General features: G+C 45.3%; 1 protein-coding gene across 1 annotated transcript in view; it reads left to right on the forward strand.

Moving 5' to 3' along the window:
* Nucleotides 1-18,797, forward strand: part of MAP3K4 (mitogen-activated protein kinase kinase kinase 4) — a 206,409-nt gene that overhangs the window by 112,116 nt on the left and 75,496 nt on the right. The window contains 6 exon segments of the mRNA XM_006868489.1: nt 2,642-2,884; nt 7,356-7,502; nt 8,126-8,283; nt 11,630-11,746; nt 13,477-13,576; nt 13,665-13,748. Coding sequence (XP_006868551.1) covers nt 2,642-2,884; nt 7,356-7,502; nt 8,126-8,283; nt 11,630-11,746; nt 13,477-13,576; nt 13,665-13,748 — 849 coding nt within the window.

Genomic DNA, 18,797 nt, shown 5'->3' on the forward strand with positions numbered 1-18,797 from the left:
AAGTAGTTTGTCACTCCTTCTTCCTAGTCTGTCTTCATCTGGAAGCTCATCTGAAACCTGTCCACCATGGGTGACCCTGCTGGTATTTAAAATACCAGTGGCATAGCTTCCAGAATCACAGCAACTCTTAAGCCACAACTGGCTAGTATGACAAACTGACAGACAAGTGGTGGCTTTGAGCGGTAGTCTGGTTGAAAGCCTGTATGTGTGTCCTATCTGTGCAGAGACTGGAGGCCCCACAGAGGGCCTTGTGCAAGCTCAGACACGGTACAGTGCAGGGACACAGTGTAACTATATGGTGTTCTGATTGTGCTGGCATGGGGACAGCTCAAGTCTCACCTAAGGTAAAGTTACCTGTATTTTCTCTTAAACAACTAATGATCTAGTGGTAGAGACAGACATGTTAATAGCAACAATTTTACAAATAAATAATATGTTTTGAAAGCACTTTTTTTAGGTCCACATTTTGATTTATCTTTATAATAACAGTGTTGGGAGGCAGGCTGGCCTATTTTTTAAATGAAGAATCCAAGCCTGAGAGACCAAGTAATGTTTTCAGAATCACATAGCAAATTAAGTGACTTGAAAGTCTTCTTATTTGGGAGTCCCTGACTTTTTCCCATGAAAACACATCATCTCTAACTACACTGAAAGTCAGAAAGCACACAGGGCTCTCAACACGCCTTATGGAGGTGAAGCCAGAGTCCTAGGAAGGATCCCGGGGACCTTGACGTTGAAGAATGAAGAGAGGAACATGTCTAGATGGGGAGCAGGGTGAGCCAAGACAGAGAAGTGGTGGCCAGTTGTGGTGCCAGAGCCTGCGGAACGCTGCAAGGAGGAAGTGCCATCGAGTCGATTCCCACCCATAGCGACCCGGGAAGCAGCTAGTAAGCTTGAACTACCAACTTTGCAGTTCAAACGGCTTTGCAGTCTGGCGCATTAACCCACAGCGCCACACCAGGACTCCCTTAGGTGAGGGTATCACTCATGAATTCACTCAGCAAACATGTGGCCGTCCGCACTGAACAACAGTGGGAAGTGGTTGTGGTGAGCAGGATGGGGAGACGTGAAACTCAGAATGAACAAGTGATTACCAAGTATGAGCCCTGTGATGTCAAGGAGTGGATGCTGGTGAAGAGCAGTGTAGGACGGGAGGGTAATGTGGGAACAGCTGCCAGCCGTAGGTTGCCGAGAACTGATGGAGGAGAGCAGACAGTACTCCTGTGGCTGATGCTGAGGGAGGCCTCCAACAGCTAGGCTCACTCAGAGGGAAGTTCGGGCCAGGTGGGGAGGGCAATGGACATGCATACTGCAGGGACAGTCTGGAAGCTGTACCATCCTCAGCGGCCACAGTCTAAGCCCCTTTTCTCCAGTATTCTCCCAAGGCTTTCCCAGACTTAGGTGATCTGTGTTTTGAAATGAACGCTGCCTACTCTGTGGAGAGCACATTGAAGAAGGCTCAGTTGCCTCCAACGTGGCCTAGTCCTAGTGAAAGGAGAAGACAAGGTGTGTGAGTGAGTTCAGGGTGGTGCTGCTAGAAGGCTTCACAATAGTGGGCAAGTGTGAGCTCCCCTATTTTCTGGGAAAGATGGTGATGGGGTGCCGTGGAGGCGGTTCCAACTCGTAGCGACACTGTGTAGGGTTTTTTCCCGAAAACCACATCTTTCTCCCCTGGAACAGCTGGTAGTTTCAAACTGCTGGCCTTGAGGTTAGCAGCCCGGTTCGTAATCACTTCGCTACCAGAGTGTGGGAAAGATAGAAGGATCTAATGGGGGTAACTGAGTGGGTGACAGCAGACTGACAGGAAAGGTGAAAGAACCGCTATTGGAGGTGATACCGTACAGTCAGGTCAGTTTCATGACTCAGGACCTAAGGAGAACGCATGGGTGAACCTGCTAGTCTTTATGTTCACATAAATGGTAATTTAGGGCATGCAATTACTGTGGTGGTGTAGGATAAGCACTGGACTGCAAACTGCAAGGTGGTGGTTCAAACCCACCAGCTATTCCTGTACAGAGTCGCTGTGAGTAGAAACCAACTTGACAGTACTTAACCAACATCACTACCTTGTTTTTTCATCTTTTCTCCAATCTGAGTGGTGGTGGTTATGTGCTGTGGAGTCGCTTCCGACTCATAGTTCTATTTCCTTACTTTAGCGATATTAGGGATAATAATGTATGCTGAGTCAATTTTGACTCATAACGACCCTTTATAGGGTTTCCAAGGAGGGGCGGGTGGATTTGAACCTCCAACCTTGTGGTTAGCAGTCCATTGCTTATTGTACAGCACCACACCAGGACTTTATAACACTTTATATAAACTTAAAAGTAAAGTGTTCATGTTATTTACATTATGATGAAAAATACTAAGATGAGCTTGATTTGATTTTATTTTTAATAATAACTTTTCAATAAAATATTCTAATTTAATTTTAGTTCTCATTATGATTTTCTAATACTTTTAGAACTTTGGGGTGTCTATTGAAAATGTTGAATTATTATATAAAGCTGATTTGTCCTGTAGAATTAGAATTCTGTCACTTTTGTCAGCAAATCATAGAGAATAGTAGTTCAGAACCACAGCTTTGGACAGCCTCCTATCCACATTATAACGTAGTCTGTCGGTATACTTTCTGTGGCAGGTTTTAGAATTTCCGGATCCCATGTGGGGCTCAGACTATATCCAGTTGCCCAGCGCACCCTCTTCCTGTGAGCAGAAGGGCAGTGCTGTCTCGTGGGAGGAACTGAACTCCATGGACCTGCCGTCATTCGAACCCGCCTTCCTAGTTCTCTGCCGGGTCCTACTCAATGTGATCCATGAGTGTCTGAAGTTACGACTGGAGCAGAGGCCTGCTGGGGAGCCTTCCCTCTTGAGTATTAAGCAGGTTTGTTTCAAACGCTGTTTAGAAATTTTCACAATTATTATACTATCTCAAAATCTACTAAACTATGTTGTGAGGATTTGTTTTCTAGTTTTTGCAAATCATGAAAAATGAGTATATGTTAGTATTTTCAAGCTGTTCTTTTTAAGGTAATTTGACATGTTCTTTACATGTAGTCCTCAAACCAGATTGCAATCCTGCCTTCCTGTCATCTGCTTCCTTGGTCTGCAAATATAGAGAGATCCGCCCCTTCTGTGTAATTTCTGGATACTGAAAGCTTAAATTTCATTCATAAGAGATGCAGTTTAAGTTCCCCATTTTTTGTCCTCTTTGGGTTATGCAAAAGCAAATATACAAGGAAGGGTACGGCGAACAGTATTGCTGCAAACTCACAGAAAGGTCTGTGAAAACTAAAGTATCAAAATGTGAAGCCACTCTTCCTCAGCATGTCTGCCATCAAGGTGTATACACATGTGAAGGTGGTGGTGCCTTCTCTCCAGCCCTTTCCTCATCACACACTGTCACTGTGTCACTCTGTCACTCTGTCACTCTGTCACTCTGTGCTGGCTTGCATGTCGCTGTGATGCTGGTAGCTTTGCCGCTGATACTTTAAACAGAACACCTATGGTGGGCAAGCTGTCAGCAGAGCGCCCAGACTGAGACTACTTGTGATGGTGTCACCACTGAAAAACCCTAATGAATAACAGTGGAGCCCTGTCGGATACAGGGCCAGAAGGTGAGCCCCTCAGGCTGCAAAGCCTTCAAAGTGGGGCTGGGAAAGAACTGCACCCCCCCCCCCCAAAGTAAGATGATGTGGATAGAGCAAAGCTCTTAGACCTTCATTTGCTGATGGGGCACAACTGAAAATGAGGAGAAACAGCTTCAGACATCCATTAATAGTTGGGATGTGGAATGTACGAAGAATGAATCTAGGAAATTGGGAGTATAAAGATTTATATGGTAGGCATGAGGGAGCTGAAATGGACTGGTATTGGCCATTTGAATCAGACAATCATAGGGTTCACTACGCCAGGAATGACAAATTAAGGAAGAATGGCATAGTCTTCATCATCAAAAAGAATATTTCAAGATTAAGTACAGTGCTATCTGTGATAGGATAAACTTCATACACCTATAAGGAGGACTAATAAATATCATTGTCATTTAAATCTGTGCACCAACCACGAAATCCAGTGACGACAACAATTGAGAACTTCTACCAGCTTCTTCAGTCTGAAATTGGATCAACAAACATGCAGTCAAGATGCATTGATAATTACTGATGACGGGAATGGAAAAGGTGGTGATGGAAACTATGCCGGAGATCACATGATAAAAATTTGCAAGACCAATGTGGCTCTGTAGGATAAGCACTGAACTGCTTAACCACAAGTCTGAGGTTCAAGCCCACCAGCTGCTCTGCAGAAGAAAACTGAGGTCTTCTGCTTCCATTTAGATTTACAGCCTTGGAAACCTTATACAGAGGTTGCTTTGAATCAGAACTGATTTGATGACACCTAACAACAACAACAACAACAACAGAGTCCTGGTGTGGTGCTGTGGCCTAATGTCACACTGCAAAGTCGCTTGAACTGCAAGATTGGCGGTTCAAGCACACCAGCTGCTCCTTGGAAACCCTATACAGGGTCACTATGGGTTGGAATCGACTGGACGGCACTTAAGAATAACAACAACAAAGAACATGAATAAATGACTTATTCATGCCAATTCCTTTTTAAAACAACATAAATGGCAACTATCCTCCTGGACCTGACTAGATGGAACACACAGGATTCAAATTGACTACAACTGTGAGAAGAGATGGTGGAGAAGCTCAGACCATCAGCAAAACAAGGCCAGGGCCATCAGATGCTCATATGCAAATTCCGGCTGATGCTGGAGAAAATGAAAACAAGGCCACAAGAGCCAAAATAGGACCTGGAGTCTGTCTTACCCCTGAAAACAGATTGAATACGTTAGGCACTAATGATTAATGACCAGATGACTTATAGGATGACTTCAAAAATGTCACCCATGAAAAAAAACAAAAGAACATTAAAAAGATAGGAAAGTAAGACCAAAGAGAATGTCAGAAGAGACTCTGAGAAACTTGCTCTTGAACGTTGAGAGGCTAAAGCCACTGGAAGAAATGATGAAGGAGAAGAGCTGAAAGAACATTTGAAGGAGCATCTTCAGAAGGTACAGTCAAGTATTTTAATAAAATGTGCAAAGACCTGGAGGTTGGAAACCAAGGGGGAAGAGCTTACTCAGCATTTCTCAAGAAGAAAGGGCTGAAGAGAAAATTGAGGGACTCTGTGGACGAAATAGAAGGCAAAAGTCAAGGCTCCAGGAATTGACAGAGTACAAATTGAAATCTTTCAACAAACAGCACTGGAGGTGCTTGCTCATCCTTGTCAAGAAATTTGGAAGATGGCTGCGTGGCCAGCTGACCCAAGAAAATGTGGAAATCATCTCACAGTATCATTGACATCACATGCAATTAAAATTTTGCTGAAGATAATTCTAAAACAGTTGCAGGAGTACATCAACACAGCTAGCTGCAAGAGATGCAAGCCAGGTTCAGAAGACGATGCAGAACTAGGGATATTATTGCAGATGCCAGATGAATCTTGGTTGAAAGCAGAGAAAACCAGAAAGATGTTGATGCACTTTATTGACTGAGCAAAGGTATGTTCAACTGCCTGGATCATAACAAATTTTGTATAATGCGAAGAACGGGTATTCCAGAATGCTTCATTGTGCTCATTAGAAACCTGCACATAGACCAAGAGGCAGTGAAGAGCAAGGACATACGTCATGGTTTAAATTCGGGAAAGGTGTGCACCAGGATTGTGTTCTTCCACCATACTTAATCAATCTGTGTGCTGAACAGCTAATTCGAGGAGCTGGATTGTATGAAGAAGAATGTGGCATCAGGATTGGAGGAAGGCTCATTAACAAGTTGTGTTCTGCTTTCTGAATGTGAAAGGAACTTAAATTACTTATTGATGAAGCTCAAAGACCACAGCCTTCAGTATGGGTTGGTTGTACCTTGACATAAAAACAAACATCCTTACCACTAGAACAATAAATACCATCATGATAAATGGAGACAAATTGAAGTTGTCAAAGACTTCACTTTGCTTGGATCCACAATCAGTGCTCATTGAAACAGCAGTCAAGAAATCAAGCAAAGTATTCCATTAGGCAAAGACCTTTTTAAAGGGTTCAAGAGCATAGGTGTCAGCTTGAGGACTAAGGTATTTTCAGTTGGTTCAAACTCACCAGCTGCTTGCTCCTTGGAAACCCTATACAGAGTCACTGTGAGTCAGACTTGACTTGATAACACTTACCAACAGCAACAACATATGTGTGTGAAAGTTGGGCAGATAGTAAGGAAGACTAGAAAAATTGATGCATTTGAATTATTGTGTAAGTGAAGAATATTGAAGAGTTATAGATTGCCAAAAAAACAAACATCTGCTTTGGAAGAAGCACATCCAGAATTCTCCTTAGCAGGGAGGATGGTGAGACTTTGTCTCTTGTACTTTGGGCATGTTGTCAGGAGGGACTAGCTCCTAGAAGACATTGTGTTTGGAAAAGTGGAGAGTCAGTGACAATGAGGAGAGCACGAAATGGCATGGTCACAGTTGTGGAGATGGTGTCAGACCAGGCAGTGTTTGGTTCTACTGTACATAGGCTCGCTACGTACCTGAACAAGAACAGCTACCCTTCCCCAAAGAATTAGCTGCTTTTTGATTTACATCACAGCCAAAAGGCATTTTACGCAACTTTGAGGAATTCAAATCATGTTCCTTTTCAATGTTCTTTGGATTTGGGTAACAAAAAGAAGTCCCAAGACAGCAAGGTCAGGACTGTAGGGTGCATGGGGTAAAGTTCCCAGTCAAAGTCTCATAGAGCAGCCCTTGCTCCCCTCAGAGAACTAGCAGGCTCATTGTCACGATGGGAAAAGCTCCACGACAACTTCCCTGACCTTTTTCTCAGCAGTGCAGCTGTCAGTTTTCTACAGCGTCTTCATACTAAGTCCCTGTGGTCATCCATGCTCTGTGGAGCCTGTGTATAGTGGAGTGCTTGTTTCATGATACTTTTAGTTTAAAAAAAAAAAAAAACACCTCTTTTTCTGTAGTAGCTCTTGTCTTATAATATAAATTAGTAGAAAATTAGATTTTCTTCTGTGGAATTGGCTTTGTGTTTAAATATGTGTCTAAGAGTATATTTAACAGATCATCATTAGCCTATGTGGTATTCTCTCTTTGTATTCATTTTTTTCTTTTCACTGTGTGCTCTTGCTCTGTTGAACCTACGGAGATATTTGTCTGAAATGAACTGATGAAGGATCTGGAATAGTTTGGGCTTTCAGAGGCCAGGTTCCCTGTTACTGAGTGGTCAGTGGGGATGCGTCCTGTTTGGTTACGCTTGTATGGTCACAGAACTCACGGCTGTTGTCCTGTAGCTGGTGCGAGAGTGTAAGGAGGTACTGAAGGGCGGCCTTCTGATGAAGCAGTACTACCAGTTCATGCTACATCAGCTGCTCGACGGCCTGGAGCAGACGGACTGCAACATGGATGCCTTCGAGGAGGACCTGCACAAGATGCTGATGGTGAGCTGGCAGAGGGGGGCAGGGTCTCTCACCCGATTCGTCTCCTCTCAGATCAGGTGACACGGATTCTCTGAAAGCCCCCTGATGTTTCAACCCATTGTGTTTAGATTAGAAATGTTGGAACCCCTTGTTGGGGTTCATTGTTCACTTGTGGGGTAGTGCATCCTAGAGCCGAGCAACTCAGCCTCGACCCATAGCCCGGCCATGGATCTACAAGGGTTTCAGTTGAAGATATCGAGACCAGAAATGTGGTCAGCCCTGTGATTTATGGTGAGAACTCTAGAACAACCATTGCTCCCGGCCACGTGACTGTCTAGTGGCCCTTGTTTCATGAATATGGGTGTGGGGAATGCACTTTGGGGTTGCCTGGTAGGTGAGGTGCCTTGGGGGATGGTGATGGGGAGTTAGCATCCTCACAGGAGTACTGCTGATGGGAGACAACTGAAAAGTGAGGCAGTAGGAGGCCTGGGAAAGAAATCGGAGGACTGGAACTCCAGGTGAGGCGGAGAGAACAGTGGTGTTAGCACCTCCGGGACTGCAGTCGCTTTCCCACTAACGTAAGGGAAAGTTTGAGTTGATGAATTCTCATTTCCAATGTCTCCTTTTATGTTTTTGTATTTAAGGTGTATTTTGATTACATGAGAAGCTGGATCCAAATGCTGCAGCAATTACCTCAAGCATCCCATAGTTTAAAAAACCTGTTGGAGGAAGAATGGAATTTCACCAAAGAAATAACTCATTACATACGGGGAGGCGAAGCTCAGGCTGGGAAGCTTTTCTGGTAGGAGTCCCTGAGCTTCTGAATATGACATGGTCTTGCTCCGATTGCTCCCACTCACCTGTTGCTCACAGTTGTCGTCTGTGTACTTAAGTGCGTGGAAATTGCAGTCCGTCAGTTCTGGTGTGTGCCTCTTACCCAGCTGTTACCCTTAAGAGAAGTCGTTCTCAACCAGTGGGGGTTTCTCTTGGGGGACATGGGCAGTTTCAGGAGACGTGTCGGGAGGGTGTTATTGGCACCTAGCGGGTCCAGGTCAGGTGTGCTGCTAGGATAGAGTGCTGCGGACTGTTCCCCAAACACACACACACACAGTCCACCTGAGTCTCACTAGTGTGAGGTGAAAAGCCCAGACGCAGAGTCACCCTGTTTCATGGGGATCGCTAGGACTCACTGAGAGTCAGTGTTGGTTTAATCACCCTGGGTTGGGTTAGAATCACTCTGTTGGGCAGATTTCCAGTGGGGGAGAACCCACATCCTCTGAAGGAAAGACGAGAGCTGCATGGGGACTCGTCATGGGCTCTGTGAGGTGATGTTTTAGAAATGTTAGCCTGGGAAGGGAGAGGTCTTGGCCTGAGCTGCTAGAAAAGTCGATGTTAAGCTCCCAGGACGGCCCCAGGTCCTTGGTGGTTCCCTTCCCCTCCCTCTGATAGACTGGCTCTGAGTGAGGGTCAGACGTCTCCTGGGCTGTGGATGCTCAGCTCTGCTGGTTCTGCCTTCCCTCACTCTCACTCTCCTCCGGAGTCATTTTCTTGCTTTTCTCCTCTGATGAGGTCTCTAATGGCCCGCTCACATTGTCTCCGTCCGCTCTTCACATGCGTTAGTAGGGCTCAGCGTGCACGTGGAGCACTCTTCTGCCTTCAGAGCCTCGTGGTCCTCAGCTCCAGCTCTCTCTGCCCTATCCGTAGTCACTAGCTCAGCAGTTCACATGCACTTTTCTGGCCCTAACCGGTTGCCTGTTCTGTCTTATGTCTCGTGCATCCTTGTGTGGAGCAGTATCAGTACACTTGCTCTCCTCTGAGAACTGTCCCTGTCCTGACCACGACCCCCAGTCTCCTTGGCCGGATTACTGTAAGCAGCCTTTTAAAATGATGCACTTCTCCACCCTCAAAATCCTTCCCCACCTGCATCATCCCAAGTTTCTCTTTTCTGACACTTCTTTCTGTTTGTGTTTTCTGTTCCCAGCCTGTGAAGCTTTATTGAAGAGATCAAATAACAACAACAGAAACAAGAGGACATTGTTTACTGTTACACACAAGTGCATGCTGTGAAATTTCACTCCAGCCTTTTTCCCGTCCATCTCTCTCTCTCTCTAGCTTTGGCTTGTCTTTAGTGCAGACCCTCACTTCCTGCAGTTTCCTTGGACCCATGGCCTTGGCCTTTGTGCTCCTCCTTCCGAAAAGTCCTCTGATCTGTCTCACTGCCCCTTAGTGGGTCTTTACTTCTGCTCTTCTTCACCACTCCGAGACGGCTGCCCTTCCTCCACTGCTCCCCTGCTTAAATCAGTGTTGCATCTTTCTCTTACACACTTCGGGTTCCTCAGGAAGCATCATCCCAAGTCTGGCCTCTCATGCCACCTCATGTCACCACTGTTCCTTGCTTGTCCTTTGTCACCCTCAGTGCTGCAGCATTCCTCACCCCCGCTCTGCTAAGATGCTCCTCACACTCAGTGTGCTCCAAACCTTCCTTCTCACTCAACAGATGCAGGCGTGCCTGAACATACACGGCCGCCTCGGTTTATCTTCATCCCATCTCTGCCACCACCCGCATCCTCCGCTACTGTCCCTGTGGCTTCCTGCTGCAGGCTGTTGGCCTCTACCTGAACCACTCTCCTCCTAGCTATTGTCACAGTGTGTTTCCTGACCTCCCTCAGGTCTTTGTCCAGATCGCACCTCTCAGAATACCTGAAACAGAGGTCCTTACGTGCAGATGCTGCCTCCCTGACTCAGTCCCCTGCTTTATTCTTCCCTTGAGCACTCAGGATGTGAAATATGAGCTGATCTTTCATTTTACTGACTGACTTTCTCCACTCACCGGAGGGATTTTTATTTCTGTTGTTCGCTGCTACTTAGTGGATAATAGGTAGACGATAACTTAAGTAGATAATAACCCAAATATTTGTTGATTAAGTTCAACCTGTATCTTCTTGTATTCTGCTCTTCTTAAAACATGTTTCTAAACTGATCACTCTTCACTCTGAAATTTTCAAGCCCACTTTGTATACCAAATTAAGATCAAACAAATAAAAACAACATTCAAGACCATCCAAAAGTGGCTCCAACTGACTTCCCAGTCTTTGTCCAGCACTTCGGGAGCTACGTGGTAGCTGGAGTGTTTCATGCCTTCCATTCCTTCCTGTTTAGTCATCTTGGACTGTCCTGGACCCCATCCTTCTTCTGTCACCTCCCCTCCACCCACCACTGCCCCATCCTCCTCTTGACACCTCCCTGTGCATATTACTACTTTGCCTGGTACAGTGCTTCCTGTCCGTGGGACCAGGCTGGGACTAACCCCACTCGGGCCCTTCTCCTTGGACAAGGCGCCTAGCACTTCCTTTCTTCAGAGCTGGCCTTGCTTGTCATTTGTCTGTTCTTTTAGACTAAAGTACAGTCCTGACCTTGAACATCCTATGGCTCCCTAAGCATCTGAGGAGGCTTCTCTCATTTTGATTTGGGAGCGTGGTGGCTTGTAGAACAAGCACTGGGCATGTTCGGCAGTTCAAATCCACTAGTCACTCCAGGGAAGGAAGATGAGGCTTTCTGCTCCCACAAAGATACGCAGCCTCAGAAACCCTATACAGGGTTGCTATGGGTCAGAGGTGACTGACCAGCACAGAATCAAGAACATTTGGGTTTATTTGGTCCACTTGGATGTACATTTTTACATTGGTGCTTAGATTATGTATGTAACAGGAAATGTCAGCCATGTCGACTATTTCCTGTCAGTTAGCTATGATCATTGATTACTTGGGGAATTTTTAAAAGCATTGCATTTAAGGACTTCACTGCGTTTTCCTATGTTACAGTTTGGTTTAGTGAGGTTCTAAAAAGCTTATTGTTGTATTTACATTTGAGGTCATTTAATGACATTTTGGTCTTTTAGTTGGAGGTAATATTTGTGCAACAACTACATCATTACTATGAATTTAAGAGTTTTGAGGATTGTAGTGAAAAGCTGAAACTTGAACAATGGGAGATAGATAACGGAGCTTTCTCCTTCACACTCATTACAATTTTCAACTAGAAGGGAATCGGGGCGCAAAGCTGAGCCTATCCATGTCGCATTCCGAGATCAGCAGAGGCGGGAACAGTCTGTTTCCTGTGTTTGATCCTCCTTGTTTTTGTCTCCGTAGTGACATTGCAGGGATGCTGCTGAAGTCTACAGGCAGTTTCCTGGAATTTGGCTTACAGGAGAGCTGTGCTGAGTTCTGGACCAGCGCTGATGACAGCAGTGCTTCCGACGAGATAAGGTGGGGAAGGAAGCTGCCCTTTCTTTCCCTCCATTCTGACTGTTCTGACGGGTCCATGCCTGGGAAGGGGTCCTTTAGACGTGAGCCCTGTCCAGGCCCAGCTGTGTTCTATTCCTAAAGGACCTTCCTTACTCTATCTTGTCGGCCCATGAGTTGCCCTAGTGGTGCAGTGGGGGGACTGCGAACCAAAAGGCGGGTGAGCAGACCTAGAGCTGCAGCACAGAGGAAGCTGAGGCAATCCGCCTCAGAAGCCCAGCTGGGGAGCTCTGTGACCCTAGGGCCATTGTGAGCCACAGTCAACTCCATGGCAGCAGACTTGGGGTTGGTCTTTATAAACATTTTCTGTCCATTAACAACCCCCTTACCAGCCCTCACAAGTCCTGGTGTGGCACTGTGGGTTAATGCGCTGGACTGCAAAGTCGGTTTGAACCACAAGGTCGACTATTCAAGCTCACCGGAAACTCTATACAGGGTTGCTATGGGTCGGAACCGACTCGATCGCACTTAACAACAATAACAGTAACCAGTCCAATGGGAGCACAGTGGCTCTGTAGGATAAGTACTGAACTGTGAACCATCAGGTCGGAAGTTCAAGCCCCCCAAATACTCAGGGAGAAAAGATGAGGCTTTCTGCTCCCGCAGAGATTTATAGTCTCGGAAACCCTATACAGGGCTGCAGTTGGAACCGACTCAGCGGCACTTAATAACCACCACCACCAGCCCACTAACATGTTTAATGATGTTTAGTCGTATCATTAAGCTAAGGCTTCTCCCTCCTGCTAGATTCAGGCATGAGTACCTGAAGCCACGGCTCATTCAGTTGTTGTGTTTCCTCCAGCTCGAAGCAGACAGCACTGAGGGCGAGCCATGTGCAGCTGCTGGTTTTGTGGCAAACGTCTCAGCCATGGCACCTTTGTATCGCCATTTATCAGCAATGCCATGTCATTTACTTTTGGCCGAGGCTCAGGTGGGCCTGACTGCTCCAGAGCCGAAATGCGTTCTTTCCTGAAAAGCCTTTGTCTCTGAGGACAGCTGGAGTCTAGATAGCCAGGGCTCTCTTATGGTGCCTCACCTGGGAGCTTGTTTTCGAGAACTCACGTGGCAAATTCAATATTCAAATTGGAATTTCAGTACTAAGATGACAAACTAGAGGTTGGCTCTCGCGATGCTCTGATTGGCTGTTTACCAGGAGTGGGTCTGAAGCGTGGATGCGTATCACAGGCATGTGCTGGCACTGGGAGGTGCTCAGTGATGATGTCATCCTGGTGCCATGCAGTCAGCTACGGTGGGAACGCTTATACCACAAGAATTGGCAAGCCCCACACAAGACAATAGTTTTGGAGAGCCAGCTACTAAAGATTTACGCACACACACTGTATCTGATGGGTCTTCAGAAAGTTCTGTTTTTCCATGAAGTTTTTGATGCTCCATTGTATATGCTTTTGTAATTGGATTATGAGATGGGAGTCAGGAGTTACCTCATATGACAAAAATTTGGAATAAGATCTTTAGAAAATTGGATTTACTGTTATATGAAGGTTATTGAACGCGCCCCACTTATGCGTAAAGAACACAGTGTTTTCTAGAAGACTGTGAGGTGCAAGCGTCTGAATGTTCCGGCCTTCACTTTCTCAGTTAGGGATGGGGAGTTTGCTTCCTCTTGATGGTGAACTCTGGTGATCTGGGCTATGCTGTGCTGGATCCTAACTAGCTTCCCCTCTGCTTCCCAGGCGCTCTGTTATAGAGATCAGCCGGGCACTGAAGGAGCTCTTCCATGAAGCCAGAGAGAGGGCCTCGAAGGCACTGGGGTTTGCTAAGATGCTACGGAAGGTAAGCTCGTAGTCCTGGTGATGCTGATTGACCTTCATCTCTGTTTCTCACTTTACGTTTTAAAAGCTAACCCTTACTGTGGCCCTAGGACTTGGAGATAGCCGCCGAGTTCACGCTGTCGGCCCCTGCGAGTGACCTGCTGGGTGTGCTGAGGTCCAAGCAGTATGTGAAGGTAACTGTGTCAGGTGCTGTGGTTTGCTTACTTACTTTACGTCCTTACAGCTCCAGATGCTAAATGTGTTATCTTTGCAGACCATGCACTGATCCATCGATAAGCCTCTCTCTCAGATCCACAGTGAGACAATGAGACTTTCTCTGTCTTGACTGTACCCACGTGTTTGAAGAATGCAGAAAAATCATCAGAAGTTGACTTTTACTTACTTATTTTATTAAGTTAGTTACGCATATTGTTGTTACACGCCATCAAGGTGGCTTCAGACTCATGACGAGATCCTATATAGGCTTTCTGAAGAGCAGTTAGTTTAAACTGCCAACGTGGTTCAAAGTGACTTTGCAGTCCAGCGCATTAACCCCCAGTGCCACACCAGGAGTCTACCCTGAACCTATCTGTACATTGGACATATCCACTTGAATTTTGAGACTGTCTCAAGAACATGATTGATGCATTAGACACTACTCACCTTACGAAAAAGTAAATATTACATGGATAAAAAAGATCTTTCATGTCAAATTTTAACACAAAAATAAAGTCAAAAGACAGATGCAGGATTAGAAACCTGAGCTCATGTGATCTGTCGGATGTGAACTGTTCAGTTTTCACTCATACTGCTAGCTGTCAAGGAGATGGGCCTCGATTCGTGGGGACCCTGTATTCAGTGCAGTGACCCTGGGCCTGGGCCTGGGCCTGGGCCTGCCTGTGTCATCCCCGAGATCAGTGGAGAGTGGAACCTTTGTGATCCGTAGGAGTTTCGGTGGCTGGGTTTTGGAAACGTGCCAGCAGGCCTTTCATCCTAGTCCATCTTAGTCTAGAAGTTCTGCTGAAACCTACTGCCACTGGCCAATGTTGGGTGGCTGGTGGCTTTGTATGAGGTATGTTGGCTGGACAATACACTAGAAATCCCTACAAGGAAGACGAGAATTCTACCAGCAAGCCTCCACTGCTGCTTATAGGTGGTGTTGGTAGGGGTAAGTGCTGTCAAGTTGATTGCAAATCAAAGCGACCTTGTTTGTGTAGGGTTTCCGAGGAGCAGCTGGTGGGTTTGACTTGCCAGCATTGTGACTAGCAGTCCAGTGCTTAGCCTACAGCATGAGTAGTTATATATAAATCCCATACGCTTCCTTTAGTCTTGGTTCCCTCTGCGTGATACCACTTTTCCTCCCTGTTGGAAACAAACATATATTTATATAATTTTGGAAGTGTATGCTAAGTGGACTGAAGTGATTTGTGATTGAGTACTGTGAGAAAATTCCTTAGCATCCATTTCTTGAATAATATTTGGATTGAGTCAAGGGATCACTAACATTAGCTGCTAGTCATTAGAGATTACAGTTTTAGATGTAATGCTTTTTCAGTTGGTCACTTATCTCATCGTACTGTAGTGAAAGCATTTCAGCAGACAGACTCCTGAACTGACCCACAGTTCCTTGTCCATTCGTGGTCTTAATGCAGTTTTTCCCTCCTGTCACTCTCTGGCTCTGTAGCACTTGGTCATCATACTTGTTTACTGGCTTGGCCTCCTTTTAAGTGACATGAAAGGTTTATAAGAGAGTGATTGCCTGCTACACAAGTTTCCCGGTAGGACAGCTGTCTAGTGGGTGAGGGTTGTTGTTGTAGGCAGGTGCTGATTCTTGGTGACCCAGAATGAAGCACCGCCCAGTCCTGTGCCATCCTCACAATTGCTGCTACACTACAGCCCATTCCTGCTGCCACTGTGCCAATCCACCTCATTGGGGGTCTTCCTCTTTTTCTCAGACCCTCCACTTTATCAAATATGATATCCCTCTTCAGGGACTGGTCCCTCCTGACAGTATGCCGAAGTAAGTCTGGCCATCTTGGTTTCCAAGGAGCACTCTGGCTGCACTACTTCCAACACAGATCTGTTGGTTCTTTTGGCAGCCCGTGGTACTTTTCAATATTCTCCTCCAACACCATAACTTAAGTGAATCAGCTCTTCTATGGTCTTCCCTGTCCAACTTCTAACCAGAGAAGCAGTGATACTGGACATGGAAGCAGAGGCAATGGGATGCAGAAATAGAGCCACTGAGGACTCTAGACCCATAGAATGAGAAAGGCTGTGTGCCAGTGGGCAGGAGGCTGACTTGCAAAAAAAATACCCTTTGGTCATTTAAAGGAATATGTATTTTCTGTGTGTGTATATATATATATATATATTTTTTTTTTTTTTTAAAGAGGGAATACAGGAAAATACCGTTCATAGAAGGGATTGTAATCATTGCATTGAAACAAAATATGATTGGTTGAGTGTAAAACTGATGCTCTGCCCTGTAAACTATCACTCAATTCACAATAAAAGCATTTAAATGAAGAAACCCTTATGGAGCACAACCAAGCTGTGTCTGACTCAGGAGGGTCAGTCACTGAAGGAGGCCATCTTGTGGGGTGTAGTCAAGGCCGAGGGAGGGCCAGTGAGACGCTCAGTGAGCTGGACTGGATGCGTGGCCTCCACGCGGAACTGTGCGGATGCTGCCGGCCCGGCTGAGGTCGACTCGGTACCGGCTTGGAGTTGATTGGATGGCAGCTATTAGTCGCTTTCTCTTTCTTGCTTTAAATAGTGGTTTTGAGAGTCAGCCATTGATCTGGGTACCAGAAGCACATTCCCCCAAAACTGTTAAAGAATATCAAGCGTATAGAAAAGTTGAAGACATTTATAGTAAACATTGACCTGTCAACCATTTTATGAAGAATATTTTACTATTCTTACTTTATAAAATGCCTGTCCATGTACATTTCTGATGCACGTCAAAGGAAATTTCAATTTCACTCGGTAGCACTTAACAGCAACATCAGCTGTCAGAGGTCAGCCAATACCGCGGCCTGTGTTCAGACTTGAATTCAGGTAGTGATGATCCTCCAACTTGAATTTCCTTGTTCAAGATGTACACATACCACAGTGACTAGATATTTGTTTAAATGTCAAAGGGTACATTTTGCAAGCCAGCCTCCAGCCCAGAGGCACACTGCCTTTCTCAGTCCACAGGCTTAGAGTCCCCTGCTGCTTTGTGTCTCTCTGCCATCGCCTCTGCCACCATCTCTGTTGTTGCTACTTTTCTGGTTGGGATCTCTCACTCCTCTTGTGCTGGTCCTTCCTGATGGTCCTTGCCTCTGTTCCTGAAATGGTGGATTATCTGCTCCCCCTTTTAGGTACACCTCTTCTACATTTACATTTGTGACAGTTGCCATTAGTCCTGATAACAGTTACTCACATTTGAATCATAAAATCCTATCCCCATCACTATTCCTCTCATCACCAGACCCATCTGGACAAGAGGGAACTATTCAGTGGGGATTCTATCTTACCTCCCTCGTTCTGACACTAAACACCCTCATGCCCCCTTGTCAACCAGACACTTTGTGCCTCGATAGCCCCCCAGTTTTGATAGGTAAAGCCTAACTTGCTGAAGTCATTTTTTTAATAACTTTTAAAATGAGCAGGAAAAATACTACTGACCCATAAATGTACCACTTTGAGTGCTTTTTATTCCTTTGATCCCTTCTGTCTCAAGGATTTCCTCTCAGGTTTTGTAGTGACGAGCCCTCTCAGCTTTTTTCCCTAAGCTTCTTTCTTTTGCCTTCATAGTTGACGGGTGTTTTCACTGTATTCAATTCTAGGCTGACTCTCTTTTTCTCTCCCTGCTTTAGGGATGGTCTCCTTACCGTCTTTGAGTTTTATCTTCTTCCAACAAAAACTGTCAAGAAAGCTAGGCAGCGGCAAGAACAGATGTGAGGGAGGGCAGTGGCTCAGCTCCCAGCAGGCCCCATCTCCATCCCTCAGTCCCCCACCCCTTTCCATCGTGTCTCCACAATTACTGCTGGAGAGAGATCCAAGTCCTCCTTTGCTTTTAGTAGCGAGCTGTTACATAGGTTGTACCAAATACAGTCCGTGCTTTTCTCTTTTGGAAAGTGTTCCCTTCTCCTGGCTCCAGAAGGCATCTTCTTTGGCCACAGGTGGAGATGCAGAGAAATCATTTGTTTTTCTTTTTCTGGCTAAGTTAAAAATCCACATTTGAACAAGTTTTTACTGAGCAGAAAAATGGGACAAGAGAAACGTTTTGTAAAAAATGTAGAAGCTCTAAGTAAGTGGTTTTTGAGTAGCATTCATTACTCATATCCAGACCTAGGGAAATGGTCCTAAGACTAAGGCGTCTTGGTGTGGTGCTGTGGGTTAAGGCGCCAGACTGCAAGGTCGGCGGTTCAAGCTCACCAGCCACTCCTCGGAAACCCTATACAGGGTCGTTATGGGTCAGAACCGACTCGCTGGCACTTAACAACAACAATAAAGAGCAAAGCCCTGTGAATTAAGAAGCTATCATTGAAAACAATGGCTGAGACAGTATACTTATGAAAAAGAGAAATAAATGCTTAGTTTTCTCAAATGGACCAATTCCAGCTATCCTTAACTTACTTAACTGCTATGTGCTTTTTGTTTAAAATAACTTTTATCTGCTGAAAGATTTTGTAGACTTAGAGGTGGTACGATCACCTTGACATCACAGTGCTCCCAGTTAATAGAAATGGCCAAGCTGTTGTGCACCGTACTGTGGACTGAGACTTCTGACATGCGTTCCTTGCTTCTTGACATAACCTTGACTCTTAAAGAAAGAGTAGCTTTTTACTGCGTAAAGTCAGCCTTGAAGCGATAACAGAGCATTTATTAAAGGTTTTTTTTTTTTCTTGCAACCTTAAAAATATTGTACAGTTGTTTATTTCAGTTAAGGTAAATGTCATCTTTAATTTCCTTTTTATAAACTTAACACTTGCTCCTATAATTCAGATTATTGGTCAATACAAAGAGGCTTCAAAAAGTTTACGGAGAAATTCCACTCTGTTTTAATTCCATCTTTTCAGGAACGTTTTGAAGCTTCCATGTACTAACAGCTCTTGAGGATAATGCCCCATTTAAAACTGTCAGGCAGCCACAATGTCATGTAAATTAACCTGTGACATGACACAGCATTTCACCAAAGTCACACGACACAATTACCCTAATCACTGTCCCGGACTGAAACCAGAACCCCCCTA

Source organism: Chrysochloris asiatica, unplaced genomic scaffold (assembly GCF_000296735.1).
Source record: "Chrysochloris asiatica unplaced genomic scaffold, ChrAsi1.0 scaffold00117, whole genome shotgun sequence".
Lineage (NCBI taxonomy): Eukaryota > Metazoa > Chordata > Mammalia > Afrosoricida > Chrysochloridae > Chrysochloris > Chrysochloris asiatica.